The 18,260-nt window shown below is 38.9% G+C and overlaps 1 protein-coding gene across 1 annotated transcript in view; it reads right to left on the bottom strand.

The window, feature by feature from the left end:
- Positions 1-18,260, bottom strand: part of LOC126412131 (fibrillin-2-like) — a 675,186-nt gene that overhangs the window by 9,605 nt on the left and 647,321 nt on the right. Inside the window, exons 54-55 of the mRNA XM_050081574.1 lie at positions 11,072-11,230; positions 3,125-3,256 (exon numbers count right to left, since the gene is read on the bottom strand). Coding sequence (XP_049937531.1) covers positions 3,125-3,256; positions 11,072-11,230 — 291 coding nt within the window. The remainder of the gene's footprint in view (positions 1-3,124; positions 3,257-11,071; positions 11,231-18,260) is intronic.

Here is an 18,260-nt window from a genome sequence, read left to right as displayed (position 1 = left end):
AGACGCGAATTTTGCCAAAAATAGATGCTACATTTTCCAGTCCCTACTGATTAGAGTGACATTTTTTGGGGGAAATTTAAGTGTATTCGGAAGGATAGGCTAATGGGAAATAGAGATGGTGTATCTGCTGCAGTAGACAAGAAACTCAAATTCACCAAGAAAGAAACTGAAGTCTCATTTTAAACTGTCTGGACAAGAATCAGTATCAGAGGTGGCCATAACGTGATAATTGGATTCTTCTATCGCCCACCAGGCTCATCTCCTGAGGTAACCAAAAACTTGAGAGAAAACCTAAGTTCGTTTGTATGTAAGTTCCCAATCATAATGTAATCATTGGTGGGGACTTTAATCATCCAACAATCAATTGGGAAAATTACAGTTTTGTTAGGGGTAGGGGCGATAAAGACATCCTGTGAAACATTACTAAATTCATTCTCTGAAAACTACCTAGGACAGAGAGTTTGGACCCCCACTCATGATGGAAATATATTGGATCTAATAGCAACAAATAGACCTTACTGCTTTGAGAATGTCCACATTGGTTTGAGAATGTCCACATCGAAAAGGGTATCAGCGATCACGATGCAGTTGTGCAACAATGATTACCGAAGTACAAAGGGCAACTAAGACAAGCAGAAAGGTGTATCTGTTCACTAAACTAGATAAAAGTCAGTAATGTCAAATCTCAATGAGGAACTTGAAACTTCCAGCACGGGGCAGGAGCACATAGAGGAACTATGGCTCAAGTTTAAAAGAATAGTTGACCATGCACTGGATCAATATATACCCAGTAGAACAGTATCATAATGGCTGTAAAGAAATTTCTAAATAAGTGCAAAACAAAGAGTAGGGATATAGACAGAGAGATGATGAAACGCATTTGGTTGTCAAGACAGTAATGCATGAAGTCTTCAATGGCTACCATAATAGAATATTGTCAAATGATCTTTCACAAAACCCAAAGAAATTGTAGTCATATGTAAAGGCTGTTAGTGGCACCAAAGTTAATGTTCAGTCCCTAACAAATGAGACAGGAACTGAAATTGAGGGTAGCACAGCAAAAACTGAAATGCTTAACACTGTTTTCAAATGGTCCTTTACAAAGTAAAATCCAGGAGAATTGCCCCAATTTAATCCCCATACCACTGAAAAGTTGACTGAAATGAGTATTAGTGTCAGTGGTGTTGAGAAACAGTTGAAATCATTAAAACTGAACATACTCCAGGGCCCGATGGAATCCCTATCAGATACTATACTGAATTTGCAGCTGAGTTAGCTCCTCTTTTAACTATCATCTACTGTAGATCCCTTGAACAAAAAACTGTGCCAAATGGTTGGGAAAAATCACCTGAAGGCTAATAGAAGAGATCCACAAAACTACTGTCCAATATCTTTGACATTGATTTGTTGCAGAGTTTTGGAACATGTTCCGAGCTCAAACATACTGAAGTATTTTGAACAGAATGATCTCCTTCAGGCAAATCGGCATGGTTTCTGAAAACATGAAATCCTGAAATCCTACTCGCACTTTTCTCAAAGGACATACTAAAAGCTTTGGATCAAGGCAGTCAGGTAGCTGCATGATATCTTGATTTCCAAAAAGCATTTGACACAGTAACACACCTATGCTTATTGTAAAAAATTTGATCATATGATGTATCAAGTGAAATTTATGACTGGACTGGGGATTTTTTTATAGGGAGGACATAGCATGTTATCTTGGATGGAGAGTCATTATAAGATGTAGAAGTAATTTTGGATGTGCCCCACGGAAATATGTTAGAACCCTTGCTGTTCTTGTTGTACATTAATGCCTTGCAGACAGTATTAATAGTAACCTCACACTTTTTGAAGATGATGCACTTATCTATAATGAAGTACTTTCTGAGAGAAAGCTACATAAATATTCAGTCAGATCTTAATACAATTTCAAAGTGCTACAGAAATTGGAAAATTGCTTCAAATGATCAGAAATGTAAAACTGTGCACTTCACAAAATGAAAAATGCTAGTACACTCTAATATCAGTGAGACAAAGCTGGAATCATAGTGAAATATTTGTGGTCTGAATGGGATTTGATCACGTGCTCTCTGGATCATGAAGTGCGTGCTTTGCCACTAGACCATTTTTGTTTTAGAATAAAAAAAAAAACAAAAAAGAATATGACCATCAGACCTTACGTGCATAGTGGAAATGCTAGCTGTGTCACCTCTTGAGATGATGATCGATGTCGGTAATTAGTGTTCTGTTTATAAATTTCCCCTCAATGGTAATGAGAAGCCAGGGAAAAATTGCAGCCAACATAAGAGGAAAATTTTGAAGCAGTGCTAAGGTAAGGTGGAGATGTAATTCCGTGAAAAGAGCACAATCTCCATGCGTGCCACACTCCCATACAAATTGAGACACTTACATTCTTCCTTCTTTGCACCGTTTTGCATACTCCATCAAGAACAGTGCTCTCACCATGCAAAATAATCCTCACTGAATAGCAAAGTTTCACACTGTGGCTCTAACAAGATAGAGTTATATCCTGTATGCTGAATATTAGCTCCAAAAACTAATAACACAGCATTTATAGGCAATGTTCGCTACCTCGCATTCTCTTCTGTTCCCTCTAATATAAATGATTCTACCGACATAGAAGCGAATTTCCTGCAATTGCTCATTCGCACATGTTCACTTCCATTTGTTCCATTGTAAACCAGTTGTCTGTGAACTCTGAATAATTCCACTATGTGGCACTGCGCGAGTGATTCGTTAAGTTGCGCACTAGGCAGGAAGGACTGTACAAACCGCTGTTACAGGTTGTTCTTTGTGCAGCAAAAATGTGTAACTTCAACATTTTTTACAAAAAATGGGCACTGCCTCTTAGCATCTAAAATTTTGGCAGTGCGTTTCTTTTGTTGTCTTCTTCCTGTGTAAAAATTTCAGGGTAGGTTTCAAATTGTCTTATTGGACCATTCCTTTGTAAGATGAAAATGGACTAAGTCTCTGCTTCAACAGTAGAACTGTACATATTTTATACTAGGTTTCAGATTTCAGCTGATATGCTCTGACAAAGTTTCGTAACTTACACAGATGATTTGAAGTAAGAATAAATTTTATGATTGTCAGTAATAATTACCTTCACCGCTGGCTGCAGTTTTAAAATTCTCATTCTATGCTTAGTCTGAGAAAGACTTATCTTTAGAACTAACTGCTGCTCTTCATGATGATGCCGTACTTTCCTTCTTTTGTAAAGGCTTCTCTTCTGCAGCTGTTAAAATGAAAGACATGAGCATTAATACTTCCATAAATGTTACTTCTCTTTGTGAGTATGAATATGAAATTATGTAATGATAATTTGAAATTTCTAGTCACTCTTACAGACTAAAAATATCTCTGATTTCACATTGAATTTAGAACAAAGAATATTAACAATATTAGACATAAGAGAGCACCTTACGTTTACAAAGCGCTCAGATAGCAACAACAGCAGCAATGGGAAAAAACGCAAAATATGAAAAAAGGAAATATTTGAATCTCTATTTTTCATAATTACATAGCTTTTATTCTTTACAAGAAAGCAAAAGATTAGAAAAAGGGAAGAGTAAGATGTACATGTCTTGAACAGATAAAAAACATTCTTCAAAAACCTTAGTGGTGCAGAGGAGTGTCTCCTGGGCTACTTATTGAAAAAAACTGCAAATAATACTATTTTTTGGCTATCGCTGCATTTAAGCAGTATCCTCACAGCTCTGACTAGAGCACTGCAAGTGTGTGCAAGAGAGAATACAAATACATTTCACATACTTTGGCAGCCACTACCAAAGATTACCGATGCTGCTTCGCCTAATAACAACCAAGGGAGCACCTGCTGTGCCATCTGCATGGCCATGTACAAGTTTGAACTTGGCCATATAGATGCCATGCTCTTGCATTCACTGGCACACAGACTGTGAATCATTCATGGTCACGTGGACGTCATGCATTTGTATTGATTTACATACATGCTGTGCATGCAGTGTGCATACACACTATGCACTTTGCTTACCACCAGAGCTGGGCAAAATTTATTCAAATGACGAACAATGAATGGAGACAAAAATTATTATATGCTATTTGTGAATATATTATTCTCATGTGTTAACAAAAAGTGTTCCAAACAGTACATAAATCTGAAATCCAATGACATTTATTTCTCCAATATTTGATGTTTATTACACGAATGTATTTTTTGTTGCTTTTAAATTAGTTTCAAGAAAAACACTTTCTGTCAAACATCTTATCAGAAACTTGATGGAATCGAAAGTCCAGGTAGGAATATCAACAATATCATGAGAAGGATAGAAAGAAACAAATCTGCAGCACAACTATGGGCACACACATGGTACCCTGCTATGCCATCCTGTTTATAAGTGATCTACTGGAAACCTTCCTAGCCTCCCAAAATTCCAAACCCCTGGTCTAGTTCAGGTTCGTTCATAATATCTTCATGATGGACATAGGGCCAGCATATCTTCTCCTCATTTCCTCACACCCTCAACACCTCTCCCATCTGTTTCTGTCAAGCCAGCGTGGCAGCCTCCTAGATGCTGATATCCTTCCCTCTGATGGCTCCACCCACACCTCTGTCCACAGAAACCTGTCAAACAGTACTTGCATTTTGACAGCAGTTATCCTACCTCACCAAAAAATTCCTCCCCTACAGCCCGGTCACCTGCAGACGGCACAGCTGCAGTGACGATAACTTCCTTGCCCAGTATGCTGAAGGTCTCACAAAGCCCTTCACAGACCTAGTCCATAAACTGATTTCCCATACTATATGCCTTCAAGGATCACATCCCTGTGGAACACCCAGATACAAGAACTGCCCAATCCACCCAGCCAGCACTTCATATTTTAGTCCTGTCACAGGCTTATTCTACCCCATCAGACGCCAGGATAGTCTGTGAAAGCAGCCATGTCATATAAAACGTTTGCTACAATCACTGGACAAATTTTTTTATTGCTACGACTACCAACCAGCTGTTCACCAGCATGAATGGCCACAGCCAAACTGTGGCCAAGAGCAAAATGGACCAAACTGTGGCACAACATGCAGCTGAAAACAACGTCCTTAATTTCAATGGCTGCTTCACAACTCAGGCCATCTGAATCCTTCCCTCCACAAACAGATTTTCTGAACTACACAGATGAGATTTACCCTTGCAACACATTTTCCACACCTGAAAGTATCTCACCCTCAACTTGGGTAAGGTACTGTTCCCACACCCTCCACCCAACAGTTTATACCCCGTTTGTCCTACAGCTACTGCCAATTCGTGTCCCCTCACCCTCATTATGTGACGCTCTCTGCCAGTCTACCCACATATCTTTTGCCTCTTCTCTGTCTGTCTTCTTTTCCGCTCCCCATTAACCCCTCCCCCTCAATCCCCCACAGCCTCCCAAAGCTGCTCCAGACAGCCTAGTCCAGCTACCATCTAGTCCCTTGCACACTCTGCTAGGCAATGCTGACTCGTATCCGACTCACCTGTACTCTGCTATCCCTCCACCCTCCTTGCCACAATCCAGACCACTGCTTGCATTCTACATGACACCACTGCATTCTGGCCAGAGGGGCCAGAGATAGCAGCCATGTGTGCGTGACATGTGTTTGCTTGTGTGAATGTGTCTGTGCTTTCTTTTGTGAAGAAGGCTCTTGCTGAAAACTGAGTAACAGTTTTCTGTTGTGTCTTGCTGAAACTCAATGTGTCATCCAAATGATGAGCAGCAATCTATCCTTTTCCAAATATCACTCATCAAAAACCTTATATAATTTTCGAAAGTTTGCATTTCTAACATTATAGAAAATACATGCATGGTGGATATTGGTGCATTTCTCTCCTGAATTCATCTTTATTTCATGATAACAATAAATGACTTTCAACTCACAATCTTCTTCAGCAAAAATTGAGAATACGTCAACTCTGCTGTAGTTTTTCACAAATAATTTATTTTGATTCCATTTTAGCTTCATTTACCAAATCACATTCAAAATGATGGTTTTTTTTGTCTTAATATAATTCATAACTTGCGGTCTGATTTCTTTGACATTCATTTGACAACTATATGTCTGTAGCTTGACATACACATCACTTGGTCATGGACAGTAGTAAAGATGAACTAATTGTTTTTAAATTGTGGGTAAGACATTGTTGCTATAATTGCTGTTGGTGCAGAATGGTGAATAACATCTTTCAATTATCTCTTGACACTTTTTTGAATATCAAAGCTCTACACAGCAGGATAAACACATGTCGGATTGAAAAATTATTCCATATTCTTATCCTAAAACACTTCTGGATCACTTTGGATGTCCAGCAGAATTCCACAAATGCTTAGGAGTTTTAGAGATTTAAAGTCTACTGATGTTGGTTACTAGTAACTGAGTTCTAAGTTTGTCTAAGCACTACATAATTATGTCAATAAGATGTCCATGTCCAATAGTGTAAGCAATCATGGAATAATGGAGAAAAGTGCTGCAGATTAAGAGCTTCTGTTGGCTGCATTCTCATTTTTGGCTACTTATGTATAGAGTACATCCACATACAGGCAGGGGAGAGGGGGCGGGGGTGGGGGGGTTGGAAGTAAAACTGTGCTCAACCCGAAGGTTGGTTTGCACACTGCAGTGCTTTCCTATGCATTGTGGTATGCCCTTACTTCCTGTCACTTCTCAAATGATTTACACAGCCAGTTAGAAAGGGATCTAGAGTTCAACATGTTTCTTAAAACACGGTGCTGCTTGACTTGGCATTATTTTCATTGTCAGGGTTGAAAGAAGTGACGAGTAACAGAAAAAACAGTAGAATCAGTGGGGGACTGAATGCAAAATCTTTTTTTCTTTTCCCCCTTCTTTTTCTCTATTTCTACATCATCTTTCTCCTTCAGAACAATTAGTTCTGTGCACTAAGTCTTTTCAACATCTATTGATGAAAATTTCACTCAAATGGTTCAAATGGCTCTGAGCACTATGGGACTTAACTTCTGAGGTCATCAGTCCCCTAGAACTTAGAACTACTTAAACCTAACTAACCTAAAGACATCACACACATCCATGCCCGAGGCAGGATTCAAACCTGCGACCACAGCGATCGCACGGCTCCAGACTGAAGCACCTAGAACCGCTCGGCCACTTCGGCCGGCCAATTTCACTCAATTTTTTATTACAGATGGTGGCAAGCCCCTGAAAGAAGGCACTAAGCTACGACTTCAGCAGTTATCTAGAACTTAACCTACTGATCCACTGAAGCACATTTATGTGTAGTCCATTAATAAGTTATTTATCAAACAGAAACTGCACAGAGCCAAGAGAATTAACATTATTCACAGAATTTGGTACAGGAAGTAAACAAAGAAAACACAGTGGCATTCTGTGTTACTTGTTGAGTTACAAATAATTTATTCATAAATAAATTTGTTTGGATGACCTACTTATTCAAATAATTATCCAGATATAATTTATCTGGGAAATGTCCATCTCTGCTTACCACTAGAACTTGCACTCCTTTCCTCTTTCTGTTTACAGCAGTTAATACGAGGGCAGTTCAATAAGTAATGCAACACATTTTTTTTCTCGGCCAATTTTGGTTGAAAAAACCCGGAAATTTCTTGTGGAATATTTTCAAACATTCCCGCTTCGTCTCGTATAGTTTCATTGACTTCTGACAGGTGGTAGCGCTGTACGGAGCTGTTAAAGTGGCGTCTGTAACGGATGTGCGTTGCAAACAACGGGCAGTGATCGAGTTTCTTTAGGCGGAAAACCAGGGCATCTCAGATATTCATAGGCGCTTGCAGAATGTCTACAGTGATCTGGCAGTGGACAAAAGCACGGTGAGTCGTTGGGCAAAGCGTGTGTCATCATCGCCGCAAGGTCAAGCAAGACTGTCTGATCTCCCGCGTGCGGGCCGGCCGTGCACAGCTGTGACTCCTGCAATGGCGGAGCGTGCGAACACACTCGTTCGAGATGACCGACGGATCACCATCAAACAACTCAGTGCTCAACTTGACATCTCTGTTGGTAGTGCTGTCACAATTGTTCACCAGTTGGGATATTCAAAGGTTTGTTCCCGCTGGGTCCCTCGTTGTCTAACTGAACACCATAAAGAGCAAAGGAGAACCACCTGTGCGGAATTGCTTGCTCGTCATGTGGCTGAGAGTGACAATTTCTTGTCAAAGATTGTTACAGGCGATGAAACATGGGTTCATCACTTCGAACCTGAAACAAAACGGCAATCAATGGAGTGGCACCACACCCACTCCCCTACCAAGAAAAAGTTTAAAGCCATACCCTCAGCCGGTAAAGTCATGGTTACAGTCTTCTGGGACGCTGAAGGGGTTATTCTGTTCGATGTCCTTCCCCATGGTCAAACGATCAACTCTGAAGTGTATTGTGCTACTCTTCAGAAATTGAAGAAACGACTTCAGCGTGTTCATAGGCACAAAAATCTGAATGAACTTCTCCTTCTTCATGGCAACGCAAGACCTCACACAAGTCTTCGCACCCGAGAGGAGCTCACAAAACTTCAGTGGACTGTTCTTCCTCATGCACCCTACAGCCCCGATCTCGCACCGTCGGATTTCCACATGTTTGGCCCAATGAAGGACGCAATCCGTGGGAGGCACTACGCGGATGATGAAGAAGTTATTGATGCAGTACGACGTTGGCTCCGACATCGACCAGTGGAATGGTACCGAGCAGGCATACAGGCCCTCATTTCAAGGTGGCGTAAGGCCGTAGCATTGAATGGAGATTACGTTGAAAAATAGTGTTGTGTAGCTAAAAGATTGGGGAATAACCTGGTGTATTTCAATGCTGAATAAAACAACCCCTGTTTCAGAAAAAAAATGTGTTGCATTACTTATTGAACTGCCCTCGTATTACCAACAGTAATGAGTCCTGTAAGATCATTTGCTTGATTTACATGCAAGAGCCTATATTGTAGCTGGAATGAAGTTTCTTTTTGTTAATTATAAACAAAGTTGACAATTATAATCTGTTGTCATGCTCCTCAACACGAATCTTTTTCCTTTGTTGTGTGCAAAATATGACTCAATGTCAGTTCGTTTTTAGCAGCAGACAGAATGTGTGCATTATTTCACCAGAAATCCTTTCATGGAAATTTACATTTGCACAGCTAATCAATGCAATGTACTACTGTGTATCACTTCAATTTTTGTTATAACATCGTACTCAATCACTTCTGGTGATTCACAGGTTTACAGCATACCCATTGAAATAATGGAAATTCAGCAGCTAAAAAGAAATTATAATTCAAAATGTGTTCCAACATTTGTTGCGCCCACTAGTGCTGCTACATGCTGATGATGCTGTATAAATCTATGCTTCCTTAGCCACATGGTAGGGGCACTCAGTGAGTACACGCCAATCAGTGAGAGTGTGCTGTGGCAACTGAGGGTGGAAATTGCCAGCCTCACACGCAATGCGGGTGAAGTGAGTGAGGGGCAGTGAGTGCTGCTCACATTGTTCTGCCACGCATATGAAGTGCTCTAGTTGTGACCTCGCTATAATAGAGGATATTGTTAGAATTACTGAGCAGGCTGGTCAATAAAATCTGTGGTAGTTTCCAATACGAACCTCTCATTCTGCACCAGTGTATTCACTGTTTTAAATCATACCTGGATAGCTTAGTTGGTAATAGCATAACCAACAAAAGGTCATGATATGAGTTTGAGTTCAGATCCGGCATGTAGTTTTTTAATCTCATATCTGCGATTAGTTAACACTTTTCATGCAAAGCATCTCTGTTACATTCTAAAAAAGATTAAAGCTGTCATCAACTTGAAGGTTGATCTGAACACTACAGTGCTTTACTAGGTATGGTTCTACTGGAGGTGCCATGCCCTTGTCTACCTTCAATTTAAATTAATACAACAATGAGAAATAAACTACTATTGAGTAGACAAACTACCACTTGCCTTTAACATTAACTGCTGAGTGACACATAACTACATAAAAAGAAACAATGGTTGCTACTGAGTTACACGTACAGATAAAGAAAAGAATATAGAGTTAAAATAATATACACTGGGGGAATAACAAATGTTCAAAGCTGACACATGAGAGTGGAAAAAAGGGGAGAGAGTAGTAGAAATGGCCACACAGATGGGAGGAAACAGGGCCTAAGGGACATTCAGATTATGAGGCACTATGTTTGCTGAGCAGCATATTCCACAAATGGGTGACAGAGGTTTTTTTTTTCTTTTTCTTTTCTTTTTTTTTTTCTTTTTTGCCCATTCATACAAATAGAGAGTGGCTTAGTGATCATGCCCAGATACAATGTGCAGTACATAGTTGCACTGGAGAAGAAACATAACACAAATGTCTTACATTTTACGAGTTGTGCATAGCACAATATTGAAGAAGGAGCTGTTGTGTGTTTGCATAAAACAGGTCTTAGTCCTAGGTAGTTCACAGTGTTGAGACACAAGTGGTTTAGAGCAGCTGTGAGATAAGAATGGGTGTATTCAACACCACAGTGGTCGACGTGGCTAAATGTTCATGTCTGGGGTGATATCGTGCAAATATGGGAGTAATTCTTCTTACCATACATTCAAAAGGTCAGTGATGGTGCAGGAGAATCTCATCTACAAACAGAGTTGTTTGTAGATGAGATAGGGATCATATTGAATATCTAGAAAGACTCCTAGGATACTATGATAAAAATGACATTACACAGTAAGTACATGGAAGGATAAAAGAAAGATATTTTAAGGTCATCAAATTAAATCTAATTGAGGCAAATATTTAAATGTGTAAATATTTTGAACAGAACATTTTCCACAATTTGTGAACCTCAATGCATGTTTTGTATGTGAATGTTTTCTACAAAAGAGCTGAAATAACAGTAAAATAAACACAGCAAAAAATGAGGATGACAAAAGCTATAAACTGAAGGTGCTGGACCATAGGAACAGTAATCACAGCTCCACATATAAATAAAGTATATATATTTGGTGGTAACAGTCTTGTGGGACACTGAAATAAGAATATAAAAAAAATTGAAAATTAAAATAATTGAAATAAAATTACCCGGTGCAGGGCATGCTGCCTCAGACGGTTACTTCTTCTGTATGGTACTAAATCTTGCTGAAGACCATCACTCGTGAATGTCACATTCCTATTAAGAAGTTGGGACAAATGCTGCTTCTTACCACCAGCCAACCGTTTGTGTCTCCCTTTCCCATTTACCTGTGAAATTAAATTTTGCAAATTTGTTGAAATGAGCTGTTGAAAACAAATTATGTAGTTGAAACAAACAACCGCTATAATTTGAGAACCTTCAGCATTGCAGCGCATCAGCAATCATTGGTTAATATATTAAAAAAATAAAACCCGCCTCGATTGCGAATAAAGCACCTAGTGATAACCTACGTTTCGGCGTAGATAACTACACCTTCTTCAGAACAACAATAAAACCCGCAAGTGCCTAAGAAGACTTTGTCAATGATTAAAAGAACACCATAGCTCTACATTTATAACCGAAAAATAAAAGTAAAACATAAACAGTACATATGTACAAAGTCAAAACCACTACTTAACTTAATAGTGTACGCTCCACTTCACACCGGCCTATGTTCGATGGGCTATGACCCGCGATAAACTGCAGCTACAAATGGTCACTGACTTACAAGCCCGACCCACTACCTATGCGCATGCACAAGACAAGGGAAGTTACTTGAATGTGCATGCGCATACAAATACAAGAAAGTTTATACATGGATCGGGGCTAAATAGCCCGTATATTCCCAACCGTGGATCAACGTATATCAAAAAATGGAATGGATAGAATAAGTGACAAGCTAAATGGGAGATGAAACCTAAAAATAACCGCACACGGTTGCTTATGCTAGGAAAGAATCATATATGAAGCTACCTATGACGACAGGAGGAAATCTTAAAAACTATACCTAAAGCCAGTAGTTAGCCTGGGGGGGAGGGGGGGCTGAGGGGACGTTATCTAAAGACATTGTGGTAATAAAGATATAGGGATAAAACATAAGTTGTTCAATGGGCTAAAATCACCTTCATCGTAAAAGGGTAATGAGGATAAAAAGAATGAAGATGAACAGCTTGACCAACGGCGCTCGCCAATCAGCGCACGCATGTGAAAATCCCCAGATCATCAGATTTACAAGTATGAAGAACAAATTAAAGGTGCAAAACCTTCAAAAAATTTTCTGTTTCTTAGTAGGAGTTGGTCATTAAGGATATTGTCTTTAGTGTGTTGCAGATGCTTAAAGATCTGCATTTCTTCCAAAACATCCAGTTTTAAGCCCTTAACCTCGGCATGAAGGAACTCGATATTAACAGTCGGGCAGAAGGGATGAGCTCTGGGTCTCAGGTATAAAGAGCATATTCCCACTAGAAGCGGTGATGGTACTAAGGGCTCTACTTATGCGGAACAAATTGTTCAAACAAATTTCTCTTCTTCAGAAACCCTTTCCTTGCCATTGCCAGTTTACATTTTATATCCTCCCTACTTTGACCATCATCAGTTGTTTTGCTCCCCAAATAGCAAAACTCCTTTACTACTTTAAGTGTCTCATTTCCTAATCTAATTCCCTCAGCATCACCCGACTTAATTCGACTACATTCCATTATCCTCGTTTTGCTTTTGTTGATGTTCATCTTATATCTTCCTTTCAAGACACTGTCCATTACGTTCAACTGCTCTTCCAAGTCCTTTGCTGTCTCTGACAGAATTACAATGTCATCAGCAAACCTAAAAGTTTTTATTTCTTCTCCATGGATTTTAATACCTACCCCAAATTTTTCTTTTGTTTCCTTTGATGCTTGTTCAATATACAGATTGAATAACATCGGGGAGAGGCAACACTCCTGTCTCACTCCCTTCCCAACCAATGCTTCCCTTTCGTGCCCCTCGACTCTTGTAACTGCCATTTGGTTTCTATACAAATTGTAAATAGCCTTTCGCTCCCTGTATTTTACTCCTGCCACCTTCAGAATTTGAAAGAGAGTATTCCAGTCAACATTGTCAAAAGCTTTCTCTAAGTTTACAAATGCTAGAAATGTAGTTTGGCCTTTCTTTGCTCTTTCTTCTAAGATAAGTCGTAAGGTCAGTATTGCCTCACGTGTTCCAACATTTCTACGGAATCCAAACTGATCTTCCCCGAGGTTGGCTTTTACCAGTTTTTCCATTCGTCTCCAAAGAATTTGCATTAGTATTTTGCAGCTGTGACTTATTCAACTAATAGTTCAGTAATTTTCACATCTGTCAACACCTGTTTTCTTTGGGATTGGAACTATTATATTCTTCTTGAAGTCTGAGGGTATTTTGCCTGTCTCGTACATCTTGCTCACCAGATGGTAGAGTTTTGTCAGGACTGGCTCTCCCAAGACTATCAGTAGTTCTAATGGAATGTTGTCTACTCCCGGGGCCTTGTTTTGACTCAGGTCTTTCAGTGCTCTGTCAAACTCTTCACGCAGTATCATATCTCCCATTTCATCTTCATCCTCTTCAATTTCCATAATATTGTCCTAAAGTACATTGCCCTTGTATAGACCCTCTATACACTCCTTCCACCTTTCTGCTTTCCCTTCTTTGCTTAGAACTGGGTTTCCATCTGAGCTCTTGATATTCATACAAGTGGCTCTCTTTTCTCCAAAGGTCTCTTTAATTTTCCTGTAGGCAGTATCTATCTTGCCCCTAGTGAGATAAGCCTCTACATCCTTACATTTGTCCTCTAGCCATCCCTGCTTAGCCATTTTGCACTTCCTGTCGATCTCATTTTTGAGACGTTTGTATTCCTTTTTGCCTGCTTTATTTACTGCATTTTTATATTTTCTCCTTTCATCAATTAAATTCAATATTTCTTCTGTTACCCAAGGATTTCTACTAGCCCTCACCTTTTTACCTACTTGATCCTCTGCTGCCTTCAGTACTTCATCCCTCAAAGCTACCCATTCGTCTTCTACTGTATTTCTTTCCCCCATTCCTGTCAATTGTTCCCTTATGCTCTCCCTGAAACTCTGTACAACCTCTGGTTTAGTCAGTTTATCCAGGTCCCATCTCCTTAAATTCCCACCTTTTTGCAGTTTCTTCAGTTTTAATCTACAGTTCATAACCAATAGATTGTGGTCAGAGTCCACATCTGCCCCTGCAAATGTCTTACAATTTAAAACCTGGTTCCTAAATCTCTGTCTTGTCATTATATAATCTATCTGAAATCTGTCAGTATCTCCAGGCTTCTTCCATGTATACAACCTTCTTTTATGATTCTTGAACCAAGTGTTAGCTATGATAAAGTTATGCTCTGTGCAAAATTCTACCGGGCGGCTTCCTCTTTCATTTCTTAACCCCAATCCATATTCACCTACTATGTTTCCTTCCCTTCCTTTTCCTACTGTCGAATTCCAGTCACCCACGACTATTAAATTTTCGTCTCCCTTCACTACCTGAATAATTTCTTTTATCTCATCATACATTTCATCAATTTCTTCATCCTCTGCATAGCTAGTTGGCATATAAACTTGTACTACTGTAGTAGGCATGGGCTTCGTGTCTATCTTAGCCACAATAGTGTCTTCACTATGCTGTTTGTAGTAGCTTACCCACACTCCTATTTTCCTATTCATTATTAAACCTACTCCTGCATTACCTCTATTTGATTTTGTATTTATAATCCTGACCAAAAGTCTTGTTCCTCCTGCCACCGAACGTCACTAATTCCCACTATATCTAACTTTAACCTGTCGATTTCCATTTTTAAATTTTCTAACCTACCTGCCCAATTAAGGGATCTGACATTCCATGCTCCGATCCATAGAACGCCAGTTTTCTTTCTCCTCATAACAACGTCCTCTTGAGTAGTCCGCACCCGGAGATCCGAATGGGGGACTATTTTACCTCCAGAATATTTTACCCAAGAGGACGCCATCATCATTTAACCATACGGTAAAGCTGCATGCCCTCAGAAAAAAATTATGGCTGTAGTTTCCCCTTTGCTTTCAGTCATTCGCAGTACCTGCACAGCAAGGCCGTCTTGGTTAGCGTTACAAGGCCAGATCAGTCAATCAGTGTGACTGTTGCCCCTGCAACTACTGAAAAGGCTGCTGCCCCTCTTCAGGAACCACATGTTTGCCTGGCCTCTCAACAGATACCCCTCCGTTGTGGTTGCACCTACGGCACGGCCATCTGTATCGCTGAGGCACGCAAGCCTCCCCACCAACGGCAAGGTCCATGGTTCATGGGGGGTTAATGTGGAGGGGTTCATAGATAAGTGAGTGTAAAGATGTTGGATGGTATTGTCATATTAATCCTCTGTGGGAACGTTATTCTATTATTTTATCTATTAGTGTAAATAATTAATTGCTTGATGTGTATACTTCATCATTGAACAGGGTTTTCCTTTCTGCTTTGGTTTTCTGTACATGGTAATTTTCTTGCAGGGTTAGGAGGTTTTTTTTATTGTAGATTCTGATTATTTACATGTAATCTTCTCTAGTGGTTGGTTTCTGGTAATGTACTCTTAGATGTCCTGCAAATGTGGAGTGGTTTGTTCCATATTTCCAGGCTCTCATGTGTTCTTTGTATCTGACATCAAATGTTCTACCTGTTTGTCCTATGTACCTTCCTTCAAAAGTGTAACACTGTAGTTGATATATACCTGTTTTCTGGTATATCTCTGTTTTTTGTCAGTTTTGGGGTGTATTTTTGTACAGAATTGTCTGTTTATTCCCTGTCTTTTGAAAGTGTTGGTGATTTTATGGATGAGTTTGTGTTTGTATGTCATTGTGTACCATCTTGTGTTTTCTTTCATCTTTTTCTGATTATTCTGTGTAGTTGTTATGGGACTGCATGTTTGTGTTGTGTTCTGTTGTGTTGTTGTCTGTGGTTTGGTGCTTTCTGCTTTTATTTTACTTTTAATTTTATTGTTTAGCTTTGTGACTATGTTGTTATTGTAGCCATTATTTTGTGCTATCTGCATTATTATGTCCAGTTCTTCTTGGTAGCTTTCTTTGGTAAGTTGCACTGTGTTGAGTCTATGGAGCATGTGTCGAAGTGCTGCTTGTTTTTGTGAGTGTCGGTGGTTCGAGGATTGGGGAATGATAATGTACATGGCTGTGGGTTTATGGTAAACTTCAAACCTATGCTTATTGTTTTGTATTTGATTATTATATCCAGAAAGTTAATTTGGTTATTCTGTTCTCTTTCAATTGTGAATTTTACATTTTTACATATCTTGTTGATGTCAGTATGTAGTTTTTCAATTTTTTTTTTAATTTTTATTTTTTTTATTTTTTTTTTTTTTATTTTATTTATTTTATTTTTTTTTTTTTGTGTGGTTCATCTATTAAGCAAAAGATGTCATCCATGTACCTGAACCAATATAATATGTTGTATTCTTTTGCTACTATTTTTGTGAAAATGATATATTCAATGTGGTTTGCAAAAATATTTGCTAAGTCTCCTGAAACTGCGGACCCCATTGGTAATCCATCTTCTTGTAAATAAAATTCATTATTGAATCAAAAGTAATTTTTTTCTGTTATGAGCTTTATGATGAGCTGTTATGATGAGGAAACATGGCACTGATAAGTCAGTGTAATAGTGCAGCTCTCTCACAAAAGCAAACGTTTAGCAGTGCAGAGTGCAAGGAATGTAAAACATGTGTTGTAAAAGGAACTCTGCATGTGAAGTGTCACTTCTGGCTACATGAAAAGTGTGCAAAAGTGAACCTAAAATTCATAAATGATGATTTCTTGAAGTGATGCCAGGATTGTTTACGGACCTGTTTAAGTGAAGAAAAGGCTGATCTCCAAAGTGAAGTGACTGCAAAAGAAACTGTTATTCAAGTGCTGCAAAAAGAAATTGAATCCCTCAAGGACGACTTGTTAGCATTACAAAATGAAAACAGCGAACTTCAGGCCAAAAAGACTGTGACTGCGGTGACTACATCGCCAGAAACGATGAAAATCTGCGGGTGCAGAGTGATACAAACCTTGTTTCAAAAAACCATAATGAGGTATCCTGTGAAGCAATAAAACGACAATCAGAAGTATTGACGCCTAGAAATGAATATGTGGATCTTATTCATGAAGAAAACTGTGACTCAAACAGCTCCCAAAAAACGATCAATGCAAACAAGGAACTACGCCATTTGCGGAGAGATACAAATACGAGCTCCCTGCAAGACGAGTGTTTCACGTCATACGAATTAAAACAATGTGCAGACTCAGTGGACATGAATACTACATATAAATGGACAAGTGGAAAGTTTGAGAACAAAAGATGTCATAGTATTAGAAGTGTAGCTAAAAATGAATGTCTCATAATTGGTGATTCCATGTTGAAAAATGTCATAGTGCCAATCTGTGAAGTCGAAGTCCGCCCAGGAATTAGGTCCCATCAATTCAGTAACTATTTCAAAAATATTACAAATTCAAGAGAAAATATCGAAAAAGAAGCGAACAAAAATTACAAAACCATTTTCATCCATGTGGGGACAAATTCCCTCCGAGGATACAGCGAAGAGGAAATTATTAACGAATCAAAACTTATAATCCGATCAGCCAGAAAAATTTACCCTGCTTCCAGGATAGTGATCAGTGGATTCATAAACAGGAGGTTGGTGAGTGACAGTTACCTCAATCGAATCAGTTGCAGAATTAATGAGTGTTGTGACAGACTAGTTGCTATATTTATAAACTCAAATAAGTTTTTGGGCAAGGAATGTCTAGACAAGGATGGACTGCATCCAAACAGACTAGGATCGATGACCTTCAGCAAAATGTTTATGGATGTTTGTAAAATCATTAAAACTAAGGGAAACTAATATTTAATGGAGGGGATGTAAAAGAAAATATGTCTGTTAGCTGAAAAGAAATCTGCTAAAGAGTGTCTACGGAAAGGTTCGCTTAATATCATTAAAACAAGCAAAAGTTCTTATTTGATTCACTGGAATATAAATGGCTTAAGTTCTAAATCTTCCAGCAGCCTAAGCTACAAACTCGATGAGTTAAAATTCTTCTCTCAGAATGTAAAAACATAAAAATTATTTGCTTAAATGAACACTGCCTTAGCTCTAATACAATAAATATTTTAAATAAATTGAAAACTTCAATGTTGCAAGCAGCTATTGCAGGGAGAAAAAATCTCACTGAGGTTGCTGCATAATCCTAACATGTTGATCATTTCAATTTATAGAATTCCAGAAAGGGCTTTAGTCATGACATTCCTCTCTAAATTTCAGTGCTT

The sequence above is a fragment of the Schistocerca serialis genome, chromosome 7 (genome assembly GCF_023864345.2).
Source record: "Schistocerca serialis cubense isolate TAMUIC-IGC-003099 chromosome 7, iqSchSeri2.2, whole genome shotgun sequence".
Classification (NCBI taxonomy): domain Eukaryota; kingdom Metazoa; phylum Arthropoda; class Insecta; order Orthoptera; family Acrididae; genus Schistocerca; species Schistocerca serialis.
Note: the sequence above shows the minus strand (reverse complement) of the source record. Positions and strands in the feature narration are given on the sequence as shown.